The sequence below is a fragment of the Neolamprologus brichardi genome, chromosome 4, assembly GCF_056152115.1.
Source record: "Neolamprologus brichardi isolate AB-2024 chromosome 4, ASM5615211v1, whole genome shotgun sequence".
NCBI classification, from domain to species: Eukaryota; Metazoa; Chordata; class Actinopteri; order Cichliformes; family Cichlidae; genus Neolamprologus; species Neolamprologus brichardi.
Genome location: NC_142107.1, coordinates 25,669,415 through 25,693,414, shown reverse-complemented (window position 1 = coordinate 25,693,414; position 24,000 = coordinate 25,669,415). Strand labels below are relative to the sequence as shown.

At 45.4% G+C, this 24,000-nt stretch overlaps 2 protein-coding genes across 2 annotated transcripts; both read left to right on the top strand.

Moving 5' to 3' along the window:
* The first annotated feature begins 730 nt into the window (after nt 1-730).
* On the top strand, nt 731-3,725 carry LOC148103060 (keratin, type I cytoskeletal 50 kDa-like). Its single transcript, XM_087840208.1, has 7 exons — nt 731-1,152; nt 1,663-1,745; nt 2,050-2,206; nt 2,416-2,577; nt 2,909-3,034; nt 3,115-3,335; nt 3,553-3,725. Exons 1-7 carry the CDS (start codon nt 784-786, stop codon nt 3,650-3,652), a joined length of 1,218 nt encoding a protein of 405 aa, XP_087696334.1. The 5' UTR covers nt 731-783; the 3' UTR covers nt 3,653-3,725.
* Nucleotides 3,726-16,601: 12,876 nt separating this feature from the next.
* Nucleotides 16,602-20,621, top strand: LOC148103059 (keratin, type I cytoskeletal 13-like). The gene is made up of 8 exons (XM_087840207.1): nt 16,602-17,066; nt 17,929-18,011; nt 18,971-19,127; nt 19,385-19,546; nt 19,626-19,751; nt 20,021-20,095; nt 20,179-20,327; nt 20,406-20,621. The coding sequence occupies exons 1-8, from the start codon at nt 16,665-16,667 to the stop codon at nt 20,524-20,526; spliced, it is 1,275 nt and encodes a 424-aa protein (XP_087696333.1). The 5' UTR covers nt 16,602-16,664; the 3' UTR covers nt 20,527-20,621.
* The last annotated feature ends 3,379 nt before the right edge of the window (nt 20,622-24,000 follow it).

The window sequence follows — 24,000 nt, the reverse complement described above, 5'->3', positions numbered from 1 at the left end:
TTTGGTGACAACAACGTACGAACCTGCAGCTTTTACCCAGCAGTTGAAAATAACGCAGCATTTCCTGGAGTGTTGTTTGTCACCTTATTTTTTGTTTTTTATTTAATGACACAAGAAGGTCACTGTTGAGTAAAATGAAGAGTACAGGAAGGTTTGACCTTTGACCTTGAGGTGAATCAAACCCTTCAGGGACCATATTTGCACTCTAGGCTAATATAAACCTTATAAAACATTTAAAGTGAAACAACAGCACTTCCTGATTCGTGGCGTGACAAACACACCGATCACAGCCTCGTCACACAAACATCTTACAGAAGATATTCGTGTTTCCGTGTTCTTGTCCTGATGTTGGAGCACTGTCCCTCCGTGTTTGCTGACAGGTGGAGGCAGAATGAACAAAGTGTTTCATTGTTTGGTTGCACAATAAGCAGGAGGAGCAGGGCACAAAAACAACAGACAGAAGCAACAGACAGGCTGCGACACGATGGCAGGAATCCGTTGGACGGGGGGGAGAGGACACTTCGGTTTGAAACGATGACTCAGATCTGAAGGGGGGGGGGACACCCACTCACCTCAGAGACTCAGGTATGGACGTAGATTTCGAAAGGCACATATGACATTCCTTTCAGCCTGCCCCGAGGCACGGTGGGGGTGGGGGTGGGGGTGGAGTGCTGCGCTGGGGCGGGGGCCGTAATCCCTCCCTCACTTGCATAAAAGCAGCTTGAGCTGGTCTCCGGTTCATTCTCTCCTCGTCTCTGTCCAGAGCAGAAAAAAGCCTCCAGCATGTCCAGCCGTCTCTCAGGATTTCGCTCCAGCTCCATGAGGGCCGGCAGCGTGTACGGCGGCGCCGGGGGACACGGCGTCCGCGTCTCCACCTCAAGCGCTCCCAGGAGCTTCTCCTCCTCTGCTGCCGCAGGTCTCGGGTCTGGTGGCTTCGAACTGGCCGACGCCGTCGATATCTCAGACAACAAGAAGATGGCCATGCAGAACCTGAACGACCGCCTGGCCTCCTACCTGGAGAAGGTGCGCAAGCTGGAGACGGCCAACGCCGACCTGGAGCTGAAGATCAAGGAGTTCCTTGAGAAGAAGACCAAAGTAGAGGGGAGGGACTACTCTGCCTACTACGCCACCATAAGTGACCTGCAGGACAAGGTGAGAGCAGCTTCTTTCTCAAACATGGTGAAAACACCAAAGGGTATCACGAGGAGGATCTGAAGAGGGCGTGCGGCGGCTTGTCCTGCTCGGCTGCTGCTCGATGGTTTTTGTATTTCCTGTCAGACATGTTGCAATTTTATATGTGGTGACGGCTCGAGTTTGTTCTCAGTGAAACGTCTTGGTGTCACTGAGACACAAAAGAGAGAATAGAGCTGTGAGGTCATGTGAAACACGGGAGGGGCATGAAACCGACCCCCCTCTCCGACGCGCCCCGCAGCAGGATCTGTGACTTCCTGCAGGTGCGGCCACGCCCGAGGTCACCTCTCTGGTTTTACATGAAACCACGAGGGGGAATTTGTTTGCACTTTGCATATTCTTATTGTTTGTTAATCATTTCTGCAGCAGGTGGTGAACTGGCGGCGAGGCCGGGAGCCACGCCCGTCACATGATCCTCATCCCAACAACACGCCACAGTTAAAGCTGAATATTTCCTCCTTCTGTTTTCAGATCCTCGACGCCACCAACATAAATGGATCCCTTTACCTGACGATTGATAACGCCAAGCTGGCTGCTGACGACTTCAAAATGAAGTGAGTCAGTTTTCTGGTTTTTAGTTTAAATGTCAGACACAGATACATCGCAGGGTTGGTGCACGTCCAGTGTTTAGCTGCATCCACCACTAAGCACAGAAACTCTGAAGGATGGATTCTGAATGTTCTGATGTTTGGGATGTTTGAGCATCTCCAGAAATATTTGCAAGTAACCCCAAAACTCTCTCATGTGACCACGTGCAAAAAACCACCATCCGCACCAGGCTTCCCACTGAGATGTAAAGTAGCTCCCACAGCTCCCACGGTTTGCATGACTCATTCGCTGCTGCTCGTTGCTCTACAGGTACGAGAACGAGCTGAGCATGCGTCAGAGCGTGGAGGCTGACATCGCTGGGCTGAGGAAGGTCCTCGACGAGCTGACGATGACGAGATCCGACCTGGAGATGCAGATCGAGTCTCTGAAGGAGGAACTCATCCACCTCAAGAAGAACCACGAGGAGGTGGGAGTAAACCCAGAGACCAACTATGAACAAATAATAATTAACTGGAGGAAATAACTATGATTACACATTTATAAACTATTAGACTTAGAACAGGTTGATGTTTTTACAGAGAAGACTGAAATTCAAGACCCAAAGTCAAACTTATTGCATGAATTATTATTAAAGCTCCATCTCTGCATTACGGGCGATGCTTTCTTCTTCTGCAGGACTTGCTCGCGCAGCGCTCCCAGATGAGCGGTCAGGTGAACGTGGAGGTGGATGCTGCTCCTCAGGAGGATCTGTCTGCAGTTATGGCCCAAATCAGAGATCACTACGAGAACGTTGCTACCAAGAACCGCAAAGACCTGGAGGCCTGGTTCCAGACCAAGGTGAGACCGCAAATCAGCCATGAATCCGCCTGAGATACGTTCAGACAAACACAGCTGAAGCTGTTTGTGACAGCAAAGGCTAGAAGATGAGTTTAACGCAGTCTAGTGGCAACAGGAGGAACTGCACTCAGTCGCTGATTTTGTAAAAACTTAAACATCTATTAGTAAAAATGTTACAACATAGATTTTGCTCCTGCGAGCTCGTAGAGGAAACGTGTTCTGGCAACATCAACATCATTAGATCAATTTAGCAAAGTGTCGTCTGCAGAGCTGCTGATGTCAGTGCTGCAACCATTTCAGATGTTTCTCTGACTTTTGTGCGTGTTTCCAGTCTGATGAGCTGAATAAGACGGTCTCTGAGAGCACGGAGGTTCTTCAGTTGTCTCGCTCTGAGGTCACGGAGCTCAAACGAACTCTGCAAAGTCTGGAGATCGACCTCCAAGCGCAGCTCAGTATGGTGAGCTTTAACCTTTCACTGCTGACTTTTCCTCAGCGTTCGATTCTGCAAATCTTCTCAGACTCGTTCTTCGTCCCCAGAAAAAGTCTCTGGAGCACACTCTAGCCGAAACCCAGAGCAGGTACGGCAGCATGCTGGCAGGTTACCAGCACCAGGTGACGTCTCTTGAAGAACAGCTGATGCAGCTGAGGGCCGACCTGGAGCGTCAGCGACAAGATTACCAGATGCTGCTTGACATCAAAACCAGGCTGGAGATGGAGATCGCAGAGTACAGACGGCTGCTGGATGGAGAGCAGGGCAGGTGAGCTGGCATACGTCCATCATCAGGAACCAGCTACTGCTACACTTTCCCACTAATTTGGTTTCAAACACTTTGCTACTGATCTGATGAAAACTCCTAATGTGAAAGTTAGCCGATGCACTGATCTCAATCAACTGTAGTGTTGAATAACTGCACAGGTAGCTTTTACTTAAAGGATGATACATTAACTGGATTTGTGTCTCTGTGTTTCCCACAGCTCGTCTTCCTCCAAAACCACCACTCGCAAAGTGGTGATCGTCACCAAAGAGACCACTGAGGACGGAGAGGTGACCATTGAAAGTCAGGAGATAAAATGAGACGACAAACACCCGTCAACACGTTCATAAACGTTCTCAGAAGTGCACAAATAAAACTCTCCTGATGAACTGATTAATGTGTGTGTTTCAGTTCTCTCTCCCTCTGAGATATTACATTTTTTAAATAAATACTTTTAAATGAATGAACATCAACATCCAGAGCTGCAGTTCCTCTAACGTCCAGCAGAGGCTCCAGCATTGAATCCGTCCCCATAAATGCAGCAAAAATTACAGATTACACACATTTGCAGACAAATTATAGACACTTCATCATAACTGCTGTACAAAGTGAGGAGGTTTTAAAATTCTCTTAATGCTCGCCTGTGTGAGGGAGCGAAGCAGAGACTCCATCTCTAAAAGCGCTTCATGTGTCACAAATTCAAATTTTATTTGTCACGTATGCAATCATACATAGTACAACATGCAGTGAAATGTTGCTGTCCAACATAAAAAACTAAACATAGACATAAAAGTAAACATAAAACTAAATTACCAAGAAATTTACATAATATACAAATTAAAATGCAAAAATTTACAGTAAAATTTAAGGTAAAAAAAACATAAATTCAAAGTGCAGATGAACAGTTGCTGATGTATGAGAGAGAGAGTCCAGCCTGTTCTGGTCTTAACGAAAGTGCTTCCCAGACCTCGACAGTGAGAAGACTCCATCGTTGGGATGGGAGGTCCTTCATGAGCTTCCTGGCTGTGGTCTTGCATCACTTAGTGCAGACAGACAGCAGGTCAGGAAGCTCAGAGCTCACCGCTGAGGTCCGTCAGTCTGAAAGGTTTACAGCTGCAAGGCGATGATCCCTGAAACGTCTGGGGAAATATTCAGTGGATGAGACAGAAGCTGAATTATGTGGGAGGTTCGAGTCCCGCTACATCAGCGTCGGACTAACGGCGTTTCCTAACGGGACCATCAGAGCAGCAGGCGGACGCTTCAGGATGACTCTCTGCAACTGATGGATGAATGATGAATGGATGAATTCTACTTTGAGTTTCCGTGTTTCCTCCAGCTGTGAACTGGAAGCAGATCCTGACACGGAGCGGCTCTCGTGTGATCTGATTGGTTGATTTGCAGCATCAGTATTTGCAGACAGTCTGCGTGTGTGTGCTGGGGGAGGTTAGCAGCAGTCGTCCTCATGCATGCAGGACTGAGCTCGTTTGCTCAGGTGTGTCTTCTCACCTGCATGTTGGCGTGATGAGTGTCTTTGTTCAGCAGCTCAGTGATGTGTGACAGCAGGGAGTCACCGCTCTGCGATGCACTTCAACATTAACTGATCCGACTTCTTTCAGACCAGCACAGGAGCGATAACACCGATAAGATCCACCAAACACATTCAGACATGTTTGTTCGGAGCTGCAGCTCTTTATGTATCTTCATTACACATGAAGGGAAATATCTGAAACCTTTAGAAACAATCGTTATTGATTGTGGCTTCTAGGTCGTGAAAAACTATTACAAGATTTTCCTCATTTGGATCAAAAATGTTTCTGGAAAGTTCATTAATGCTCTCGCTGTTTGCTTGGGGCTCCTTTAATATGAAGTATAGCAGCAGGCGATTACCTGGATGCTACCTGAGTGTCTCACAGACTCTGTGAGGTTCATGAAAATCAAACACAGGAAGAACATCTGACCTCAGGTCTGACCAGTGTTGGTCAAGTTACTTGAAAAACTAATCAGTAACTAATTACTGATTACTTCCCCAAAAAAGTAATCCCGTTACTTTACTGATTACTTATTTTCAAAAGTAATTAATTACTTAGTTACTTAGTTACTTTTTAAAACACGATTCACAACCTGAATAGGTGATAAAGTGATAGATCTTTCAGCCCAATTCTACTTTTTCTGCATAATCATCATACAAAATGTAATCAAATGGAAAAGTCTCTTTTTAAAACTTGTTTTATTAGTTTTAATCTTTTAACTTTATGCATCAAGCAAACATTTAATTATCTGCAACATTCTCTGACTGGAAGAAATTAGTTTAACATTTAAACCTATTTTCTGCACATTCCAGCACATAAAATAAAAATATTTTTGTGTGTTTACACTCAGTCTTTCAAATAGATGCAAGTAAAACACAGCAGAAAATAAATAAAGTCACAGACTAGCGGTCCTGTTGCTCTATTTTCACCTGTAAAGCAGGAGTGAGGCAGGCGGAGGTTTACCCTGGTGCAGGTGTGCTGCGGTCAGTGGAAGAATCCGCGAGTTTCTCTGTGAGTTTCCCATTACGTCGTAGCTACTCGGTGCTTGTTTGGAAGTTTAGGGGTTTTTCGCTGTAAAAAGAAGTTTTCTTCCCACGCACAACGGACACTAATGTTTTTGTCACTTTTTATGGAATCAAACTCAAAGTAAGGTCAGTACTTCCACGCTTTAAACGCTGCACGCTCATACTCTCTCTGCACTCGATATATGATCCATTGTTGATCTGCACACAGCTGTTGTCACAAACGTCGCACTCGCTTACGTCACTGTCATGAGACATTCTCGCAAAAAATCACAGTTTTAGTAACGCAGTAACGCAGCATTCCTACGGGAAAGTAACGGTAATCTAATTACTGTTTTTGCAATAGTAATCCCTTACTTTACTCGTTACTTGAAAAAAGTAATCAGATTACAGTAACGCGTTACAAGAAACGCGTTACTGCCCATCTCTGGGTCTGACGCTGTGAGCAGCGTCCTGCTGGATGAGGAAATCAGCAGCTCCAGAAAGCTCGTCAGTGATGAACGCACGAAGCCCTCGAAGATCCACGAACCAACCACCAGCACATGACCCCAAATCCTTCTGTGCCTCTCTCGACTTCCTCTGGTGTCTCAAGTCATTTTGTCCTCGCCCAGGTGAGCTTCTCCTGACTTCGTCTCAGGTGCGGCTTGATGTCATCAGTACGACAGTCAGAGCTCCTTTCCTTAAGATGTGTGTGAACTGATGCTCTGACCCAAGCACTCAGCGTTTGCTGATCTTATATGTGCAGCATTAAACTTGCTTTGATTTATGGACCACACAGCTCAGATTCCCACAAAGCATCAAATACAGAGAGTCTGTCATTTACACTGATGATCAACAAAGTGCCAAGAGAAGTACGCGATGACGAGTCAGGAAAAATAACACGATTTAGTCCGGAAACGGCACGACGGGTGTGACTGAAGAGAACGACGGTGTTTATATAACAGAAACAGTTTTCATTCATAAATAAACTGACTGTGTGGTTGAGCTAATAGTTTCTGGATAAATCTGACGCTCAGGCAGCGCTAGGCTGCTTTAATGTGCTTTCATTTAATTCTTCTGCTCTGTGACGATGAAGATATTTAATAAAGTCAAAGGAAAGCAGCTTTCAGCAACAAGCAAAGTCTTGGGTCACGATGCAGACTTCGTCAACATCTCTGACAACACGAGGCTCACCAATGACGGCCTGAACAACCACCTGGACTCTTACCTGGAGAAGATCCTTGAGCTCCAGGAGGCCCTCGCTGAGCAGGAGCAGAAGATCAGGAAGCTTTTGGACAGCCTTCACTAGAGAGCTGCAGAGCCAGGCGAGTCCACGTCAGCCCTGAACGTGCTCGGCTCAGTTTGGCTCGGGTTCACGATTAGCTGAAGAACCCACAATATTCGCTCTGGTGTTGGTTCCACCAATCACACATTAGTCATTTCAACAAAAGTAATTTTAAGCCCAAACAGTTTGTTCAGAAGAAAGGAATCGATTCTGCGGGAAAAACAGAAATCGTTAATGTGACTCAGTCAAAATGAGTCCCAGACCCGTGGTATGAATGGGTATCAATTTTAGAATTATAGTTGTTGTATTAGAAAGCTCAGGTGCCAACAACACCCCCCCAGCAGGGCGACCCCGCCCCCCAACCATCTGTTTGTGGGTTAACTCCTGTGAAAACGACCTGCTGACGATCGCTTTGACTCCACAAACCTGTTTGCAGGAAATGTTTGAGATGCAAACAGGATGACGAGTGTTTGCAAAGCAAACAGCAAACCGGTCTGCTGAGGCGAGCTGGGGAAGGTGTCAGGTGTCCCTGATGATGTCAACAAGCACCTGGCTCTGAATGCATCTCTGTGTGGACGTCGCCATGAGCTCCGTCACTGTTGAAGCAGAAACAAAGTGTTTTAAACCAAAACACTGTCATCGTCACATCACATGTGCTTCACAAAAAACAGAGGCGTGCAAAATACAAGAACCATCAGAACAAAGCTAAATATAAGAATGTATGCACATTACTGAATATGTATATATACGTGTGTGTGTGTGTGTGTGTGTATATACATAAAATATACTGAGGTCAGCAGTTGGATATTGTGCAAAACAAATGGCATGTATGTACAGTATGGAGCGCATCATGTGAGTGAAGGCGACGCGTCTATGAAGTGCTCAGCAGGCTGATGGCCTGATGGATGCTGCAGAACCTCCTGCTTTATCTCGTCCTTTAAACCAAATGACTGAGCGAGTGATCAAGTTTAACACATTAACTTTTCCTTAAGGAGGCCCTGAGTAAATGTGGTTATCCCAGCTGGACTTTTGTCAGAGCTGGAAGGCTCCTAAAGAAAGCTCCAGCAGATCCAGGAGAGAAGGACAACCGCTGCACCACCAGACCTCAGCCTGCATGTGGTAAAACACTGACCCCTAGTGGGGAGTCTGCTGTTATTACAGTTAGTTTTTCAATGATTTGGGGTTTGTTTGCTTTTTGTTTGAAAAAACAAACAAAACAAATAAAATGTCCCCCAAAAATACATAAATGACAACAAATAATTTGATAAAATTGAAGGATAACAAACTCTCATTATCTGAGTGAAAAGGCTCGATTTACATACTGACTTTTATGCCCGGCAACACTTTCATCATCAGATTTCACCAAAACAAAGATACAATAAATTATAGATAAATAAATAATGATAATCTCTTCCGTTTCACATTTCAAACATTTTTTAAAATGTCTGCACAGCGCAGCACGACCTTCGTGAGTTTTATTTTTAAATTTATTTATTTATTTTCAGGTTTTTTTTTTAAATATTTCCTCCAAGTTAAGAATTCATCTCCCTGATTTCAAACAATGGAAATTCTTTTGAAAATCATCAGAGCAGAACAGCTAGATCATAAAAATCTGCATAAAAAACAGATTATTAGCATTAGTTTAGATGAAGTCCGCCAACAGAATTTATCACAAACAAAAATCTTCATTCCCTTAATTTAAACATTACTCATCAGTACTTTAACTTTGTTTTCTTTTGTTATAATTTATTAATTATTTGTGTCAAATGATTTGACCGAGCTCCCACTAGAGGGCGCTGTCAGGTAACTTCAGCCTTCTGCGGAGCTTCTTAGCTTTAGTTTCACTTCAGATCAAATCAGTGTGTTTTAATTGCATCCATTTCACTTGCATAGGGAGTAAAACTGTAACAGAGCTGAGCAGGCATCGCAGCAGAAAAAGACCTGATGAAGAAGAAGAGAAAACGCACAAATGTTGGGCCCTGACGAGCTCGCCACCCTCTGATGTGGTCACCGGCCTCAGGGACCAAACTGTGACTCACAAAGTGAAGCAGGAGCTCCATTCAGCATGAAGACAGTAAAACATCCCAGCAGAAACCAACTGAACATGTTTCTACTCACAGCAGAGTCTCAGAGGTGAAGCTGTGAAGAAACGCTGCCCCCTGCTGGTCACAGCAGGAAACACAGCCTCCAGCTTCAGCCTCTCAGAGCTGCAGAGCACTGACAGGAATCTATCCAGAGCTGGGAAGTAACTAAGTACAAATACTTCAAGTATTTGTAGAATTTTCAGGTATCTGTACTTTAGCTGGGTAGTTTTTCTCTGACAACTTTTTATTTTTACTTCCTGCACTTTGTTTGTAATGTTTATTTGTACAGCACACCGCAAACATACAACATATTGAGTTTCCCGAGAACATCACCCCAAACCCTAACCCTGCCAGCCCCTTTCCCCCTCCCCACCCCTACTTCCTACACTTTTAAACAAATATCTGTAATTTCTACTCCTCACACTTTAAAACAGACTTGTTACTTTTGCTTTAACACATTTGAATCGAGTTATTATTTCGTCACTGCGAGCCTTCAATCGTCAAAGCGACTTCGGCATCTGGCTACTGCTGCAGGAGAGGAGCGAGCACAAAGGGAGTAACGGGAGTGCAGCGTTTCTATGAACTCAACAAACACCAGCAAACACACAAACTGTGTGCGTGCAGTTTGTCCCACAGTGTGCTGCAGTTTATTTTTCAGGGACAGCAAAGACAGAGAGCTATGTTCACTCAGAGATGGAGAAAGATAAGGAAGAAGGAGAGGAAGCAGAGAGCTTAGAGTCAAAGGAAGGATGCTCGTTTAAAGCTCACATGGAAGTGTTGTTCAATCTGTACGTGTCACATGATGTTTGTCATAAAGCTGCTGCTAACCAGACTGACTGTTATTGAAAGGCTGCAGGTGCAGGATGAACAGGTCTGCTGCACAGTGATGGTTTAAAGTAAAGACCAGTGTGTGACTGTCTAATATAAAGACAGCATACACAGCGTCAGTGTGGAGGATGAAACCAGCCAGAAACATCTGCTCACATCTGGTTGAATTCAGGTGCGAGCACACCTGTGTGTACAGCCTGCACTAAGAACACTCAGTAGAAATGATTGTGAGCTGTGATTATTTTCCCACACTGAGACTTTCAGCTGATTTTAGGTTCCTGCTGAATCCACTTTAACCTCTGACTGCTCACATGTTCCTGTTTAGAGTCAGAGTCACAGGCGACAGGAAAAGCTCATGTTCGACTCAAGCTGAGCACATTTATTAGGATGAAAACAAACTGAAATAAAGTTCCTGTTTCCATCGACTGATATTATCTTGTTGTTACACGAGGCTCAGGGTTCAGTCAGCTTTGCACAAAAATGGAAACTTTCTCCAAAGACTTTTACTTTCTTACTTTGAGTACAAATGCTTTTTACATTTTTATATTTTAATTTACATTTAAACTCTATATTGTGCATTTTGCTATTTATCATACTGTTTATTTTAATCTCTGTGTGCAGCGCTTTGTGACTACCTGTCTATGAAAAGCGCTTAATAAATAAAATAAACTTTACATGTCAGAGCCGCCATCAGACCTCCTGTTCATGGTTCAGGTCAAAGAGACGTTTGCAGAATAAATATTGATAAATATTAATATCATTATTGGTTATTAGCTCTATAGTTGATTCAGTTTTCCGTGTTTTTAAGGGAACAGGTGAGCGTGAGCGCTGTGGTGCACACAGGTGTGCCTCACGTCCAATCAGGCTCTGAGGCAGTTTCAGCGTCAGGTGTTTGTTTAAGTATTCATCACTGTGAGGTTGTTGTATTGTGACACACACAGCTCTGAAATTCATACCTAATGAGGTCGTCCGCAGGAATAACTGAGTTCACAGGTTCACCAACGCTGCACAAACAGGATGTGCTGTGAACTCTGACCCAGTCCTCACCCTGCACGTCCACAGCCCTCGATAATAAACCACGGCGTGCGGCCCACACTGCCCGCGCTCGCCTGATCTCAGCCGGCCCGGTTACCACTCGGATGGGAAAACCTGGATTTTACTGAAACTGAGTTTCAGGTTTTCAGGCTCATTTCTGCGCAGATGCAGAGACGTTTGATCCTGAACTGATCTTCTCTGTGAACCCCCCCCTACAGGTCGTTTATTTGAACGTGTGCCGAGCTGCAGCTTTAATGTGACTGATCAGCGTGTCGGGCTTTAACAAGCAGGAAACAGGAGCGACGCGTGCGCAGTAACGTCTGCACAGCTCTGAGGCATTTTCAGTCACAGACGCAAACTCTGCTTCTTGTTCACTCGGTTTTACACTTTCTGCATCTTCACCGGTTCAGAAGCTTCTTTGTGAAACTCCAACAAAGATGTTTCTGTGTCAGAGCTCTGAAAGCTGCTTGTGTATCTGTGGCTGAATGATTGTGCGTCCTTTGTGTTGCTGAATCAGTTGAGCGAGCACACCTGTGTGACAGGCAAAGCAGGACTCATGTAAAGAGTTGTGATGTCTGCATTTGCTCCTGAAACTGAACTAATGGAAAAGACTGAACTCCTGATAAACAGCAGTGCTGTTCACACCCGAGGTCAGTGAATAACCTGTCTGTCTGCCTGTTTTCAGCCTCGTTTCTGTCGTGTTTGTGTAACGGCTGGTTGTGCTGTTTGATGCTGGAGTGAGTCCAACAGTCCCGAGGCTTAGAAACTGCTGGAAGGCTTCGCGTCGGTTATTATCAGTGAGGCATTTGAGGCTTTTTGATACCAGTGAGACTCGACGAGTTCTTGGAAGAGTGAAAATATTCAGCCGAGTGATTTCAGCTGGTAAATACTCGTCTGCTGCTCTGCAGGATAAACCAGGTTTTAGTGTCAGTCTGCAGCGTCAGCTACAGCAGCTGATATTAGTTTCTATCATGAACCCATGTTGCTCGATGGGAGCCATATTTGTAGTTCCCCGTTACAAATCCATCCTTGTTGATTCTGCCTTCAGCTCTGCGTCCTCCATAGTTCTTACTCCAAACTTCCTCTGAAACAAGCGAAGCTGGTGCCACAACCACGGCTTCATCGATGTCTGCAGCATGAACACGAGTGAAGACGCAATAGAAACAAATTCATATTTTAAAGCATAAAGAAAAGTCGGCTGGAGCATCTCTCAAACAGTCAACGATGAGTTCAATCTGAAGGCCGTTTGCTGCCTCAAAATGTAATCAAGTTACCTTTGTAGGTGCAGACGGAGGTACTGCTCAATAATCCCAGGATTGCTTACACCCCTACACATCGTCCTCCTCGTCACCACCGTTCACGCTGCGACATCAGTCAGGCCGTGGAAGTTCATAACCTGTATCTGAGTTTAGAGGCGTTTAGCTCAGCAAACAAACAGTTTCTGTGAACTTTGGACAAACAGGCGGAGTTCACGGACATGTGGCGCCTCCACCCAGACAGCTGGAGAAACAACAAGAGGAAGACGATTAATTCAGACGCTCAATCATCCATCAAGACACGAACTGCTCAGTGAATTCAACCTTAAATATGATGTTTAACTCGAGTCGGATGTTTTAATATTTTAACATTATTTTTATTCACATGGTTCAGTTTATGGTGACCCATCAAGGGAGGAATGAATCGTCTTCACCGCTTCACACGGGACACTGTTGTTGTGATTTGTTGCTGTATAAATTAAATTGTTTGGTTATCTTGGGTGGGGTCCACTGAGGGGTTTGGTAGCTCGCTCCCGAGTTTGCGTTTAGTTTCCTCGAGCCCCGTGCGCCTCTGAACACTCAGCAGGTAAAGTGATGTGTATCAGATTGGGAGTAAACCAGTGGCTCTGACCTCTGCAGGAAACTGAGAGCAGGTTGAGATCATTCATTAGTCATGACCTGATGCAGGTGGGCCTTTGGTTGAGTTGGTGTGGAGTGTGTAGTTGTAGCCGTGCGCTGATGGTGTAGGACCACGACTGTCTGTGGGGTGGAGACAAGGATCACTGGGTGTTGCTACTTTTGGTTTTTGTAATCGTCTTGTTGTGCTTCTGTGTGCAGGTCATGTGACTTTGTGTTCGCTGTAGCACATCGGGATGCTCGTGCAGAGGCGTCATGTGACAGCATTTAGCTTTGCTGTGAGACGTCTGCTGGTTATATGTACTTACAGAGTTACCTTTAACTGGTGATTTGGTCTGTTGGAGCGATGTCGTTTGAGACGAAAGCATTTCCACATCGTTCAGGTCTGGAACATCAAAGACGCGAGACCAGAGCGGCTCGTTCAGTTACTCAGGCTCCTGAGGTTCCCCTCAACAGGCTCCTGGAGGAAGCCTGTTGAGGGCAACAGCTGTTATTTATATTCTCAGCAGTTTTGTTTTTGTTGTTGAGAATTTTTATTGTAATTCTTGTATTATAGTTTCTCAACAGTACTTGTTTTAATTTCTTTACCGGTTAGCGAGCATTTTATATTTAAGACACCCCCCCCCCACCCCCAAAAAAAAGATAATATTCATTTTCTATTTAATTATGAACTTTGTCCTAAGTATGTCCTGGGTTTAACTATTTAAAATAAAATGGAAACATCACAAAAAACACTCAAGCTCATGGAAATTAATTGAGATAATTCAGTGACGCATCCACCTTATTTATTGAAAAGTATCTGTGATACTGGCCCGTATTTATTTGGTATCAGATTGATACCAAAAAAATGCAGCATCGCACACCAGTATCCAGTTGTTAAATGGCCTTTATTTGTATAGCGCTTTTACTAGTCCTGCCTAAGGACTAGGGATGGGTATCGTTTAGGTTTTATCCAATACCGGTGCCAAACTGGTACTTTTGAAACGGTGCCGGTGCTTAAAGAATGGAGAACACAAACTTTGTCCAAAAACCTCTCATGTTCAGCTGTTTTTTGTAAAAAGATAACAATGTTAGCCTTTTCTGCAGCTATGGGGCATATATGGTATCACTCTTGGCTGGAAGCAGCTTAAACAATGGAAAAAACACAAACTTTGTCCAAAAACCTCTCATGTTTAACTGTTTTCCACTTTTTCTTTGGTCATTTTAGCCTTTTTGTCCAGGGTGAAGGGAGTATCTGCCATCAAACAAGAACACAGCCGCATGTAGCTATGATGGTGTTTGCTAGTTCACCTTACATGCATTAATGTAATAACGTGGTTAGCCTACTCAACGTAAATTACACACGAACAACATTAAGCTACTCACGCAGAGAAGAACGGCTGCTGCTGCATCATCATCCTCATCATTTCTGCTACACTGGCAGGGCTAGGGGCCAGGACTCTCCTCTTCGGGTTTTTGGGGGATGTTGCTAACTCCGGGTCGATAACAGGCACCACACCCGCAGTAGATGTGCTTGGTAGATGATGAGATGTTCACAGTGAGGAACATGATTCAGTTTGTTGCCGGTTGTTGACGCTCTGCCTCTCTGATACACTCTTTTGATACCCGATCATGTGACCTGCTGACCGGTCACATGATCAGGCGTTAAACAGCTGTTTCTCTTCAGCACTGCTGACTTTTCCAGACTTTTTGCTTCCATCTCAACCTTTTAGAGACGTTTTGATGTAATCAAACTGAACAATGTTTCTTAGTTTAAACGTTTGACATGTTTGCTGTTCTTTTGTTAATAAAACACATCTGTTTTTATTGTGTCGTGTGTTTGTTAAGAAACATAAATTAAGAACATTTTGATAACTGTTGCCAACTTAACTTTCCTCCCATGTCGAGTTTTGGAACCTCAGCAATCAGCAGAGACCGGCTCGGCTTCTCCTGCGGGGCGGGTCAGCGGCGTCTTGGTGAGTGACGGCTGTCATCGTGTCATACAGTGAAAGTCAAGCATCACACTGGGACAAAGCCAGGAAGGGTCAGAGGTCAGCTTAGGGTGTAGAAGCAGGTTAGGCGACATTCGCTGATGGCAGCGAAGCGAGAGGGCAGTTTCACTGTGATTTTAATCCCCTCCCCTCGCTGTGTGAAACGGGCAGGTTTACAGTCCTGAGGAGGGCGTGATCGGCTAGCGATGAAAGATGGGACGCTGCGAGCTGGGCGTGGGGTTTCACAAAGGAATGGGGAGGGGTGGTCATAAACACAGCGACAGTCAGAGTAATGAGCGCGTTCAAAGGGCGGCGGATTAAAGTCTTCCAGCTCAGAAGGTTTCCAAAGAAAAGTGATGACATTCAGCTGGCAAACATCTCCTCTGAGGAAGAGAGACACTTTTTTTCTTGTCCTGTTTGGTTCTTTAGCACGCAGGTGTGCACGCAGGTGTGCACGCAGGTGTGCACGCAGGTGTGCACGCAGGTGTGCACGCAGGTGTGCACGCAGGTGTGGAGGGGTCACCCAGCACCCACGGAGCAGGAGCCAGAGTGAGCCATGCTGCAGGCCCGTACCTCCCTCCTCCCGCTCGTGCTGCGTGTTGTTTAAAGTGCACGAGACGATCTTCTTATGTGACGGCCTGAAAACAGAGGCTACATGATCGATACAGAGCAGCTTTAAATAAAACATGTTGTTTTGGCTTTAATGAGAAATTATTGTTTCTCTGAGTGAACGGCGTTCCTGGACGCCCACGTGTGTGTTTGCCCTCCTTATACTCCGACGGCAGCGACCCTCGACCTGTTCGCACCTGATCAGATCATTTCTCACAGAGCTCATGGACATGTCAGCCATGTTTGGATTTCTCAATCCTCAACTGCCTCATAAAACAGGTGAATAAACTGAATAAAGGATGTGGGTGTGTTCAGATTAAGAGCTGTAACCTTTGAACTCGTGTTTGTTCTGACACCTTCAGAGGCTCGCAGGATGAAAGCAGGACAATCTGTCCTGCAGGCAGCTCCTGGAGTGTCCTGGGGAGGATGCAGAGCTGGTTCAGTGTTCCTGAACACGAGGTCGGGCTCGCAGGCGGAGCTGCTTTCGGGTCCGGAGACGCTCTCCCCGACCTCCAGCTCGAGGATGACCTCAGCCCACCGAGCCATGTCCTGCACTTTAGAGCAAACTGTCACATTTCATGAGAAACATCAGAGCTCTGAACAGTTCACAGTTCATCTGATGAATATTTGATGATTTGCACTGATTGTAACTTTGTAGATTCATGTTTGTGTTAAGCTGCTTCGCTGTCGCTCCTCTGCAGGGTGCCTCCTTACCTTCGGCCCGTGTGTGCAGAGCCTGATCGCAGCCTGCCGTTGCTGTCAGGCTGTTCCTCGAGCTGTTACCACCCCCTCTGCACCCGTCACTCCTCAGGAGTCGCTGATGTTTACTGAGCTTTGGCTGAAGTGTCGCCTGCTCATTAATCTCCCTCCTTTCTGGAGGCAAAGGTCGTGCTGAGCCTGCAGGGGAAGCAGGGTTGAGAAAAGCATCAGTGTGTTACAGGTTACATTTTTCCGTGACCCCCCCCCATGCCTCGCCCAGCCTCACCTTCTGTTTGAGTGACAGCTCTTAGGCTGCAGGAGTTATAAAAGGAGGAGAGCTCTGCAGCTCCTCACTCTGCTCTCTGTCGTCTTCAGCCACAGCAGCAACGCAGCATCGACCATGGCCTCCTTCACCCGCTCATACTCCCGCTCCGTCAGGTCCTCCGTGGGCAGCAGCGGCTCCATGAGGGCCAGCAGCGTGTACGGTGGAGCTGGGGGCTCCGAAGTCCGCATCTCCTCCTCCTCTGTGGGCGGAGGGCTCAATAGCAGCCTCGGCGGAGGCTACTTGTCCTCCGTCAGCTACAGCGGTTCTGGCATGGACGACAGCCTGATCGGCAACGAGAAGTTCACCATGCAGAACCTGAACGACCGTCTGGCCTCCTACCTGGAGAAGGTGCGCAAGCTGGAGAAGGCCAACGCCGAGCTGGAGCTGAAGATCAGGCAGTTTCTGGAGAACAAGGTCGGCCCCTCCACCCGGGACTACACCACCTTCTTTGTCACCATCAGCGACATCACTGCAAAGGTAAAGCTTCCTCGTCCTCCCGCAGGTGCTCTCACCTCCATTTTAACCCTGTTTGTTTCATGTTTACCTTATTTTGAATGATGATGTCACTGCGAGCTTCGTCCTGTTCCTTTGAACGTCGTTCATCATGATCTTCAGGATCTGTTCCTCTGCAGTTTTCTACACTCTCTCCAAGCTGTGACACAGAGCGCCCTCTACAGGCCATATCCAGGCTTTACTTCTCACTCATCTTCAGTTTGTTTCTCACAGAAACACTTTGTTAATGTTTTTCCTCTGCATCCGACCTGCAGACAAAGGTTGCAAATCTCCCGTTTAACGGGAGAGGTGGCTTCAGAAATCAGAGGACTGAAGGATGTCTGATCTAAAATTAGAAAAGAGAACATAAACCTTCAGTTCAAACCTGAGATTTACACGCCGGAGCTCAGTTAATACAAACTAAAAGTATAATAATGCATTATTTATCATAATCACACAGGAAGTCTCCAACTGGGTGAACCAGCACACAGTCTGAGGAGGTTTTACTTTTCTGATCTGAACCTCAGTCATCTCTGACAATCTGGGAATTTTTGGTTAATTAAAAGTTCTGAAATATTGGAAAATGAAAAGTGAATAAAAATGCTCTGTCTGATTGGTTAGAACTGGCAGGGGGCGGGGCAGTAATCAGTAATCCTGTGGCCCCGCCCCCTGCTGACTTTCACTGGCAGCCAAGTATTTATCTTGATTACGAAACATGTGTTTCCTGTAGTACAAACACTCTTCAAAGTAAAAGACCTGCACTGCATCGGTAATTACAAAATAAAAGCACCTTAATGTGGATCAATAAAGTTTGATTTTCATCCATTACGATGTTTTTTGTCTCCAGATTCAGGAAGCCACCAAGAAAAACGGAGCCATCCACCTGAGCATCGACAATGCCCGGCTGGCTGCTGACGACTTCAGGACAAAGTGAGTCTGCAGGAACCTGCAGAGCGGGTTGCAGTTCATCTGACGCCCAGCAGAGGCCGCTGCAGCCATCAGTCACATGTCTGATACAAGTCTGAGATCATGTGCTACTTAATGTTAGCATTATGTTATGAAACAGCAGTCCTGGGTTAAAAGGGACTTCTTCCTCCCCACTGTCGCCACGTGGTGCTAATATGAGATGTTTTGGGTTCTCGAGACAAAATGAGGCTTCAGGTGGAGACATCGACGGAGCATCGGTGACGTTCTGATAGAGATGCCAACTGGGAAATTACGTATAAAGAGCAAATCTGCGATGTCACACACAGTGCAGATTTACACTCGGTTGTGTCCCTTATTTGATGGTTAAAAATTGGCTTCAGATGATGCTTCGAGTCTCCATCAGCAGCAGCAGATCAGAGCAGCGAGTCATGGTGAACATTTGAAATAAAGCACGCACAGGAGCAGGATCTCCTCTGATAAGCAGTGTTGCCAACTCCTCAGTAAGGAAAATCGCTATTGGTTGTCCTAAAAGTTGCTAAATGACGTCATCACCTAATTTGCATAATTGGTCATGCTAACGTAATTGTAACCTACATTGTTGGAGAGAGAAATAACATCGTGGACGAGACATAAAGTGAGCAAAAAACGTCCTAAATGCATTTAGAGTTTATTTAGAACTACAAATTAAATTTATTTTAGCAATTATTGTTTTTTTTAATGTCTTTCACGAGTTTTTTTAGCGACTTTTTTTTAGAAAAAAAGTCGCTAGGGGGTCTGAAAACTCGCTAAATATAGCGACAAAGTTGCTAAGTTGGCAACACTGGATAAGAGTGTCATTGTTAATACTGCTGTTACTGCAGGGGAAAGATCCAATGATATTAGGACGTTTGAACAGCAGGTGGCGCCACAGCAGCTCAGATTGAATCACTGAGCCTCACCTGTGATCCATCCTCCTCATGCAGGTATGAGAACGAGCTGGCCATGCGTCAGTCGGTGGAGGCTGACATCAGCGGGCTCAAGAAGGTCCTGGATGACCTGACGCTGGCTAAGAGCGACCTGGAGATGCAGATCGAGGGCCTGAAGGAGGAGCTAATCTTCCTGAAGAAGAACCACGAGGAGGTGAGCGTGGAGTCAGATGCTCAAACACAGATTTGTTCTTTTACTGTAAGAAAACTTGTTTTTAGCTGAACTTGAGTGTGTGTGTGTGTGTGTGTGTGTCTGTGTGTGTCTGTGTGTGTCTGTGTGTGTGTGTGTGTGTGTGTGTGTCTGTGTGTGTCTGTGTGTGTGTCTGTGTGTGTGTGTGTGTGTGTGTGTGTCTGTGTGTGTCTGTGTGTGTGTGTGTGTCTGTGTGTGTGTGTGTGTGTGTGTGTGTGTAGGAGCTGCTCGCCATGCGGAATCAGATGAGCGGTCAGGTGCACGTGGAGGTGGACGCCGGTCCACAGCAGGACCTCACAAAGGTCATGGCTGAGATCAGAGAGCACTACGAGGCCGTCACCGCCAAAAACCAGAGAGAGCTCGAGTCCTGGTTCCAGACCAAGGTACCTACCACCATGACGTCACTTCCTGTGACCGCAGACGTCTCCTGTGTATTAACCTGTGTGCGTGTTTCCTGCGCAGACTGAGACTCTGAACAAAGAGGTCATCACTCAAACCACCTCGCTGCAGACGTCCAGGTCAGAGGTCACGGAGGTGAAGCGCACGCTGCAGTCTCTGGAGATCGAGCTGCAGTCCATGTTGGGCATGGTGAGTGTCACATGACCTCCACTCTGCAGCTGCAGGAGCTTCACTGTAAAAGAGAGAGGGGCGAGCTGTGAACAGAGGCGGTGAAAAACGTCCGATCAGGCTGTTTCTAATTCTCTGTCTGAACACTGACGGGTCACATGAGCCGAGGTTTGACTGAAAGCAGAGAGGAAGATCAATAAAAACGAGGTTTTAGGATAGGAACGGTAAGGGTCTGACTGCAGGTGTCGCTTTTGATCAGCTGACCTCACAAACGCTGCGTTCCTCTGCAGAAAGCGTCGCTGGAGGCCTCTCTGGCTGAGACGCAGAACCGCTACTCCATGCAGCTCTCCAGGTACCAGATGCAGGTGAGCCGCTGTTCATCCCGAGCTCGCGGGTTGTACCTGAGCACGCTGCTCTTCGTCTCACCTGTGACTCGGTTGTCCTGCAGGTGATGTCGCTGGAGGAGCAGCTGACGCAGCTGAGGTCCGACCTGGAGCGGCAGGGGCAGGAGTACCGCATGCTGCTGGACATCAAGACCCGGCTGGAGATGGAGATCGCCGAGTACAGGAGGCTGCTGGATGGAGACGCCACCAGCAGGTGAGACTCGCGCTTCGAAGAGTGAAGCTGAAGCTAAGAGCAGACGCTAACCTGTGCTCTGTTCTGATTGGTCCGCAGTGTCACCACCAAGTCCTCGAGCACCACGACCAAGCGGGTGGTGACGGTGGTCCAGGAGGTGGTTGACGGGAAGGTGGTGTCCTCCTCTTCCTCCACGTCCTCCTCTGTCCTAACCAGCTGAGCCGCTGCAGACAGCCAATCAGCTGAGCCGCTGCAGAGAGCCAACCAGTGTCTCCTCTCAGAGTGCTGACAATAAACCGAGAGTCCACGTAAAAACTCAGAGTGTGTCTTTATTTGACCTCCATGTCTTTAAGCTCAGAGAAGAAGAGCGCTCAGTTTTCCTCCAATCAGGCGGTGTGTCCCAATTCAGGGTCTGCACGCTTGAAGTACGCATTTTAAGTGCGGTTACGTCACCGCCGTGCGACGACGGCTGTCCCAATTCGAAGTGTACTTCAAATGCATACTCCAAATGCGCCGTCGATTTCCCCAAATATCAAGCGTGGTCCGGTGCACGCTTCGTGGTCCCATATATCCCACAATTCATAGCGCGGCGGTGGGTGTGGATAATTTTGCCGCAAAATACGGCAGAAGGGAGCAGCCAAGAGTGAACTTTTTTTTTTTTTAAACTTTATTTAACAAACAATGAGTATACAACATACGAACAGATGAAGTATACAAAACAGAACATAAACACAAAAAGCCAGGGGTGAAAGAAAAAGGTAACAATTATAAGAATACACGCAAAAATTCACATATATTGTTTTGAGAGCCTGTTTGTTGGTGGAGTCTGATATTAATTGAATGTACATTTCCACATCCTTAAAAAATGACAGAAATATGGTGTTTTGTTAGTAAACTTACATTTATGGATAAAAAGTTTAGCTAAAAGTATTAACAAATTTATCATAAAAAAACATTTATCATACTTCTTGGGGAACTTAAAGAAACAGAATAAAACATTTTCCCATCGTAAAGAAAACTCCCTTAAAATATGGACAATAACAAACCTGCTAAATTCCTTCCAGAATCTCTGTGTAAGAGAACAGCACCAAAAAAGATGTGTCACAGTTTCTGGATGATCCCCACAGAAAGTACAATTAGTATTTATGTCCCTTTTAAATTTTACGGCCAAGAGTGAACTGTCAAAAGTAAGTACTGAATATGACGTCACTTATTTATGTGTGAATGTTTAATAACGAAGAACATTAAAACATTACTATTGGCGACATGTCGGCAAAGTTATGTGACATTAGTGATGTTCGTACTTTCACCATTAACTTGATATATATATATATATATATATATATATATATATATATATATATATATATATATATATATATATATATATATATATATATATATTAGGGGTGCAACGATACTCGTATCGATATCGAACCGTTCGATACAGTGCTTTCGGTTCGGTACGCATATGTATCGAACAATACAACATTTTTAATTTATTTTATCAACTTTCCTTCTGACGGTGCTGTCTGTGTTGAGCGCTCAGTGGATCTGCGCTCGACAGTGCAGCCTAGGCGGAGTAGTCGACCGCAGATTCACTGAGCGCAGGGCAAGCTAGCTAGACAGAAGTTAAGCTCGTTGCAACATGGCAAATTGAACCTCCCCCACCCTCATTCAGATCTGGCGTTTGGAACTATTTTGGTTTTCATGTGACGTATGACCCTGAAGGTAAGCGCATCATGGACAAAAGTAAAACAGTATGTCAGATGTGCCAGCAATGCTCAATTGGTGGGAACTAGTGTGTTAGCGCAGTTAGCTCGTTAATGTGTTGACGTCTTCCAGCCCCACTCATGAGGCGATCCGCGGTAGCTCGTTAACGGAGATTTGCCGTGTTGTGGCGTTAACGTCATTTCAGATTAACGCTGACAGCACTAGTGGGAACACAACGAATATGACTGCACATTTACTCCGACATCATCCTCGTGCAAAGACAAGTGGAAGCAGACAAAAACAAGCAGGCATGCTACAAACTTTACCCGAGTCATTTAGACAGCCGTTAGCACATGATTCTCCTTATGGGGACCTGATATGTTTAATATGCTGCTGAGAATATAGCCCAGAAGAAGCGTATAGTATAGCTTTTATTTTGGAAAGAGACATTTCTCCATAATAAACTCTCTTTTCCAAAGATGAGTGATTCCTCAATCAGGTACAGGGCTCGCAAAATCGCTAGCCCGACGTCCTGGGGCTTTTTTCCAGTCGGGCTACCAAAATCTATCTCTGCCCTGCCCGTCGGCCTATCGTAGGAAGGAAAAATATATGTCAATGCTTTTGCATTCTTTCGGAAATGTAGCTGGGTAATTATGTCATTGGCATCGGCCACTGTCAATATGTGACATACTGAAATCGCGTTTGAATTTGCGCTTGTTTTTTGCTTTCACTTTGCAATCGCGCGAACTGTGTATAGAGAGCGACAGTACTGATTGGTGAGTGATGATAATTTGCACCAATTCCTCTGACATCGTCTTATCAATCGTTAGCTTACTATGCAAACATGACAAGTGAAATCTCCCGCAGCTTAAACATGTGAGAGGTTGATCGCAGAGAATCGCTGAGCGTTATGTTAGTGCGTGTGTAAAAGCAGCAGGATATATATTTTAGTTCTGCTGAGCCAAATAAGACAGGTCAGGGTGAAGAAGTGACAAAACGGAAAGGTTATGACAAATCAGACTATAAGGCAAAAAGAAAGTGCAGCTTTATGGTTTCATGGACAAAAGAATTTCTGTGGCTGCAATATGACGAGCTAAATAACCAGGGCTGCACATAAGTGGTCCGCAGGTGCGCATTCGCTGTCAAAATAAAAACCCGCACAAGATAAGAAGTTGCAACGCGTGTTTGCGTACATAAGATTTTCAGGAGGAGGACAGACATTTGTTTAGAACTCTTAAAGATGTCGAAGAAGCTCCTTTAAGCAATTACTTTGGTGTTCCTCCACCTCCAAAGAAATGTCAGAAGGAGTCCGAACCACAAAAGAAGCGTATTCTCAGAAAAGTGGTTGCAGGAGGTGAGCTGGCTTCAAACAAATGATGAACGCACAGAGAGGTGGTGCAGAATGTGCCGTGAAAATTTAATAAATGACAAATTAATAAAAAGGCATGAACATTTTTTTTGTATCGAAAAAATATCGAACCGTGACACCAAAGTATCGAACCGAACCGTGAATTTTGTTGTATCGTTGCACCCCTAATATATATATATATATATATATATATATATATATATATATATATATATATCCTAATAATCTGACAATAACTATAATATTGGCCATATTATATTTACATTACCACAGTGAGATGACTTTAGTCTCATGAACAACATCAGCTAATTGTTATTTACTAACTAATCTTAAATGACTGTTCAGTACAGAAATGAAGCCCAACAATCATGTTTTACAGTCCTGTGGTCTCAGCCTCAGATACTCAACTAATCAAAGTGATGTCATGACAAAAATGAATGACCAACAAAACATTTTTTTCCTTCATTTCTGTCACACAAAGCTGTATGAGACGTTTCTTGCGGTTAGTATCGTGGTTGCTAGGCAACCTGAACAGCGCGACGAAGGCTAGACCGTCCCATTTCACAAGCCTCTCACTTCCGCACTTCTCGCACTTATAGTACGCACCGTACG

Bases quoted from the DNA above. Each gene is read 5' to 3' on its own strand.
- LOC148103059 (XM_087840207.1), top strand. From the start codon at position 16,665: ATGGCCTCCTTCACCCGCTCATACTCCCGCTCCGTCAGGTCCTCCGTG. The intron at 19,128-19,384 runs GTGAGCGTGGAG...GTGTGTGTGTAG, and splicing joins TGAAGAAGAACCACGAGGAG to GAGCTGCTCGCCATGCGGAA. The intron at 19,752-20,020 runs GTGAGTGTCACA...GTTCCTCTGCAG, and splicing joins TGCAGTCCATGTTGGGCATG to AAAGCGTCGCTGGAGGCCTC.
- LOC148103060 (XM_087840208.1), top strand. From the start codon at position 784: ATGTCCAGCCGTCTCTCAGGATTTCGCTCCAGCTCCATGAGGGCCGGC. The intron at 1,746-2,049 runs GTGAGTCAGTTT...GTTGCTCTACAG, and splicing joins GCTGACGACTTCAAAATGAA to GTACGAGAACGAGCTGAGCA. The intron at 2,207-2,415 runs GTGGGAGTAAAC...CTTCTTCTGCAG, and splicing joins TCAAGAAGAACCACGAGGAG to GACTTGCTCGCGCAGCGCTC.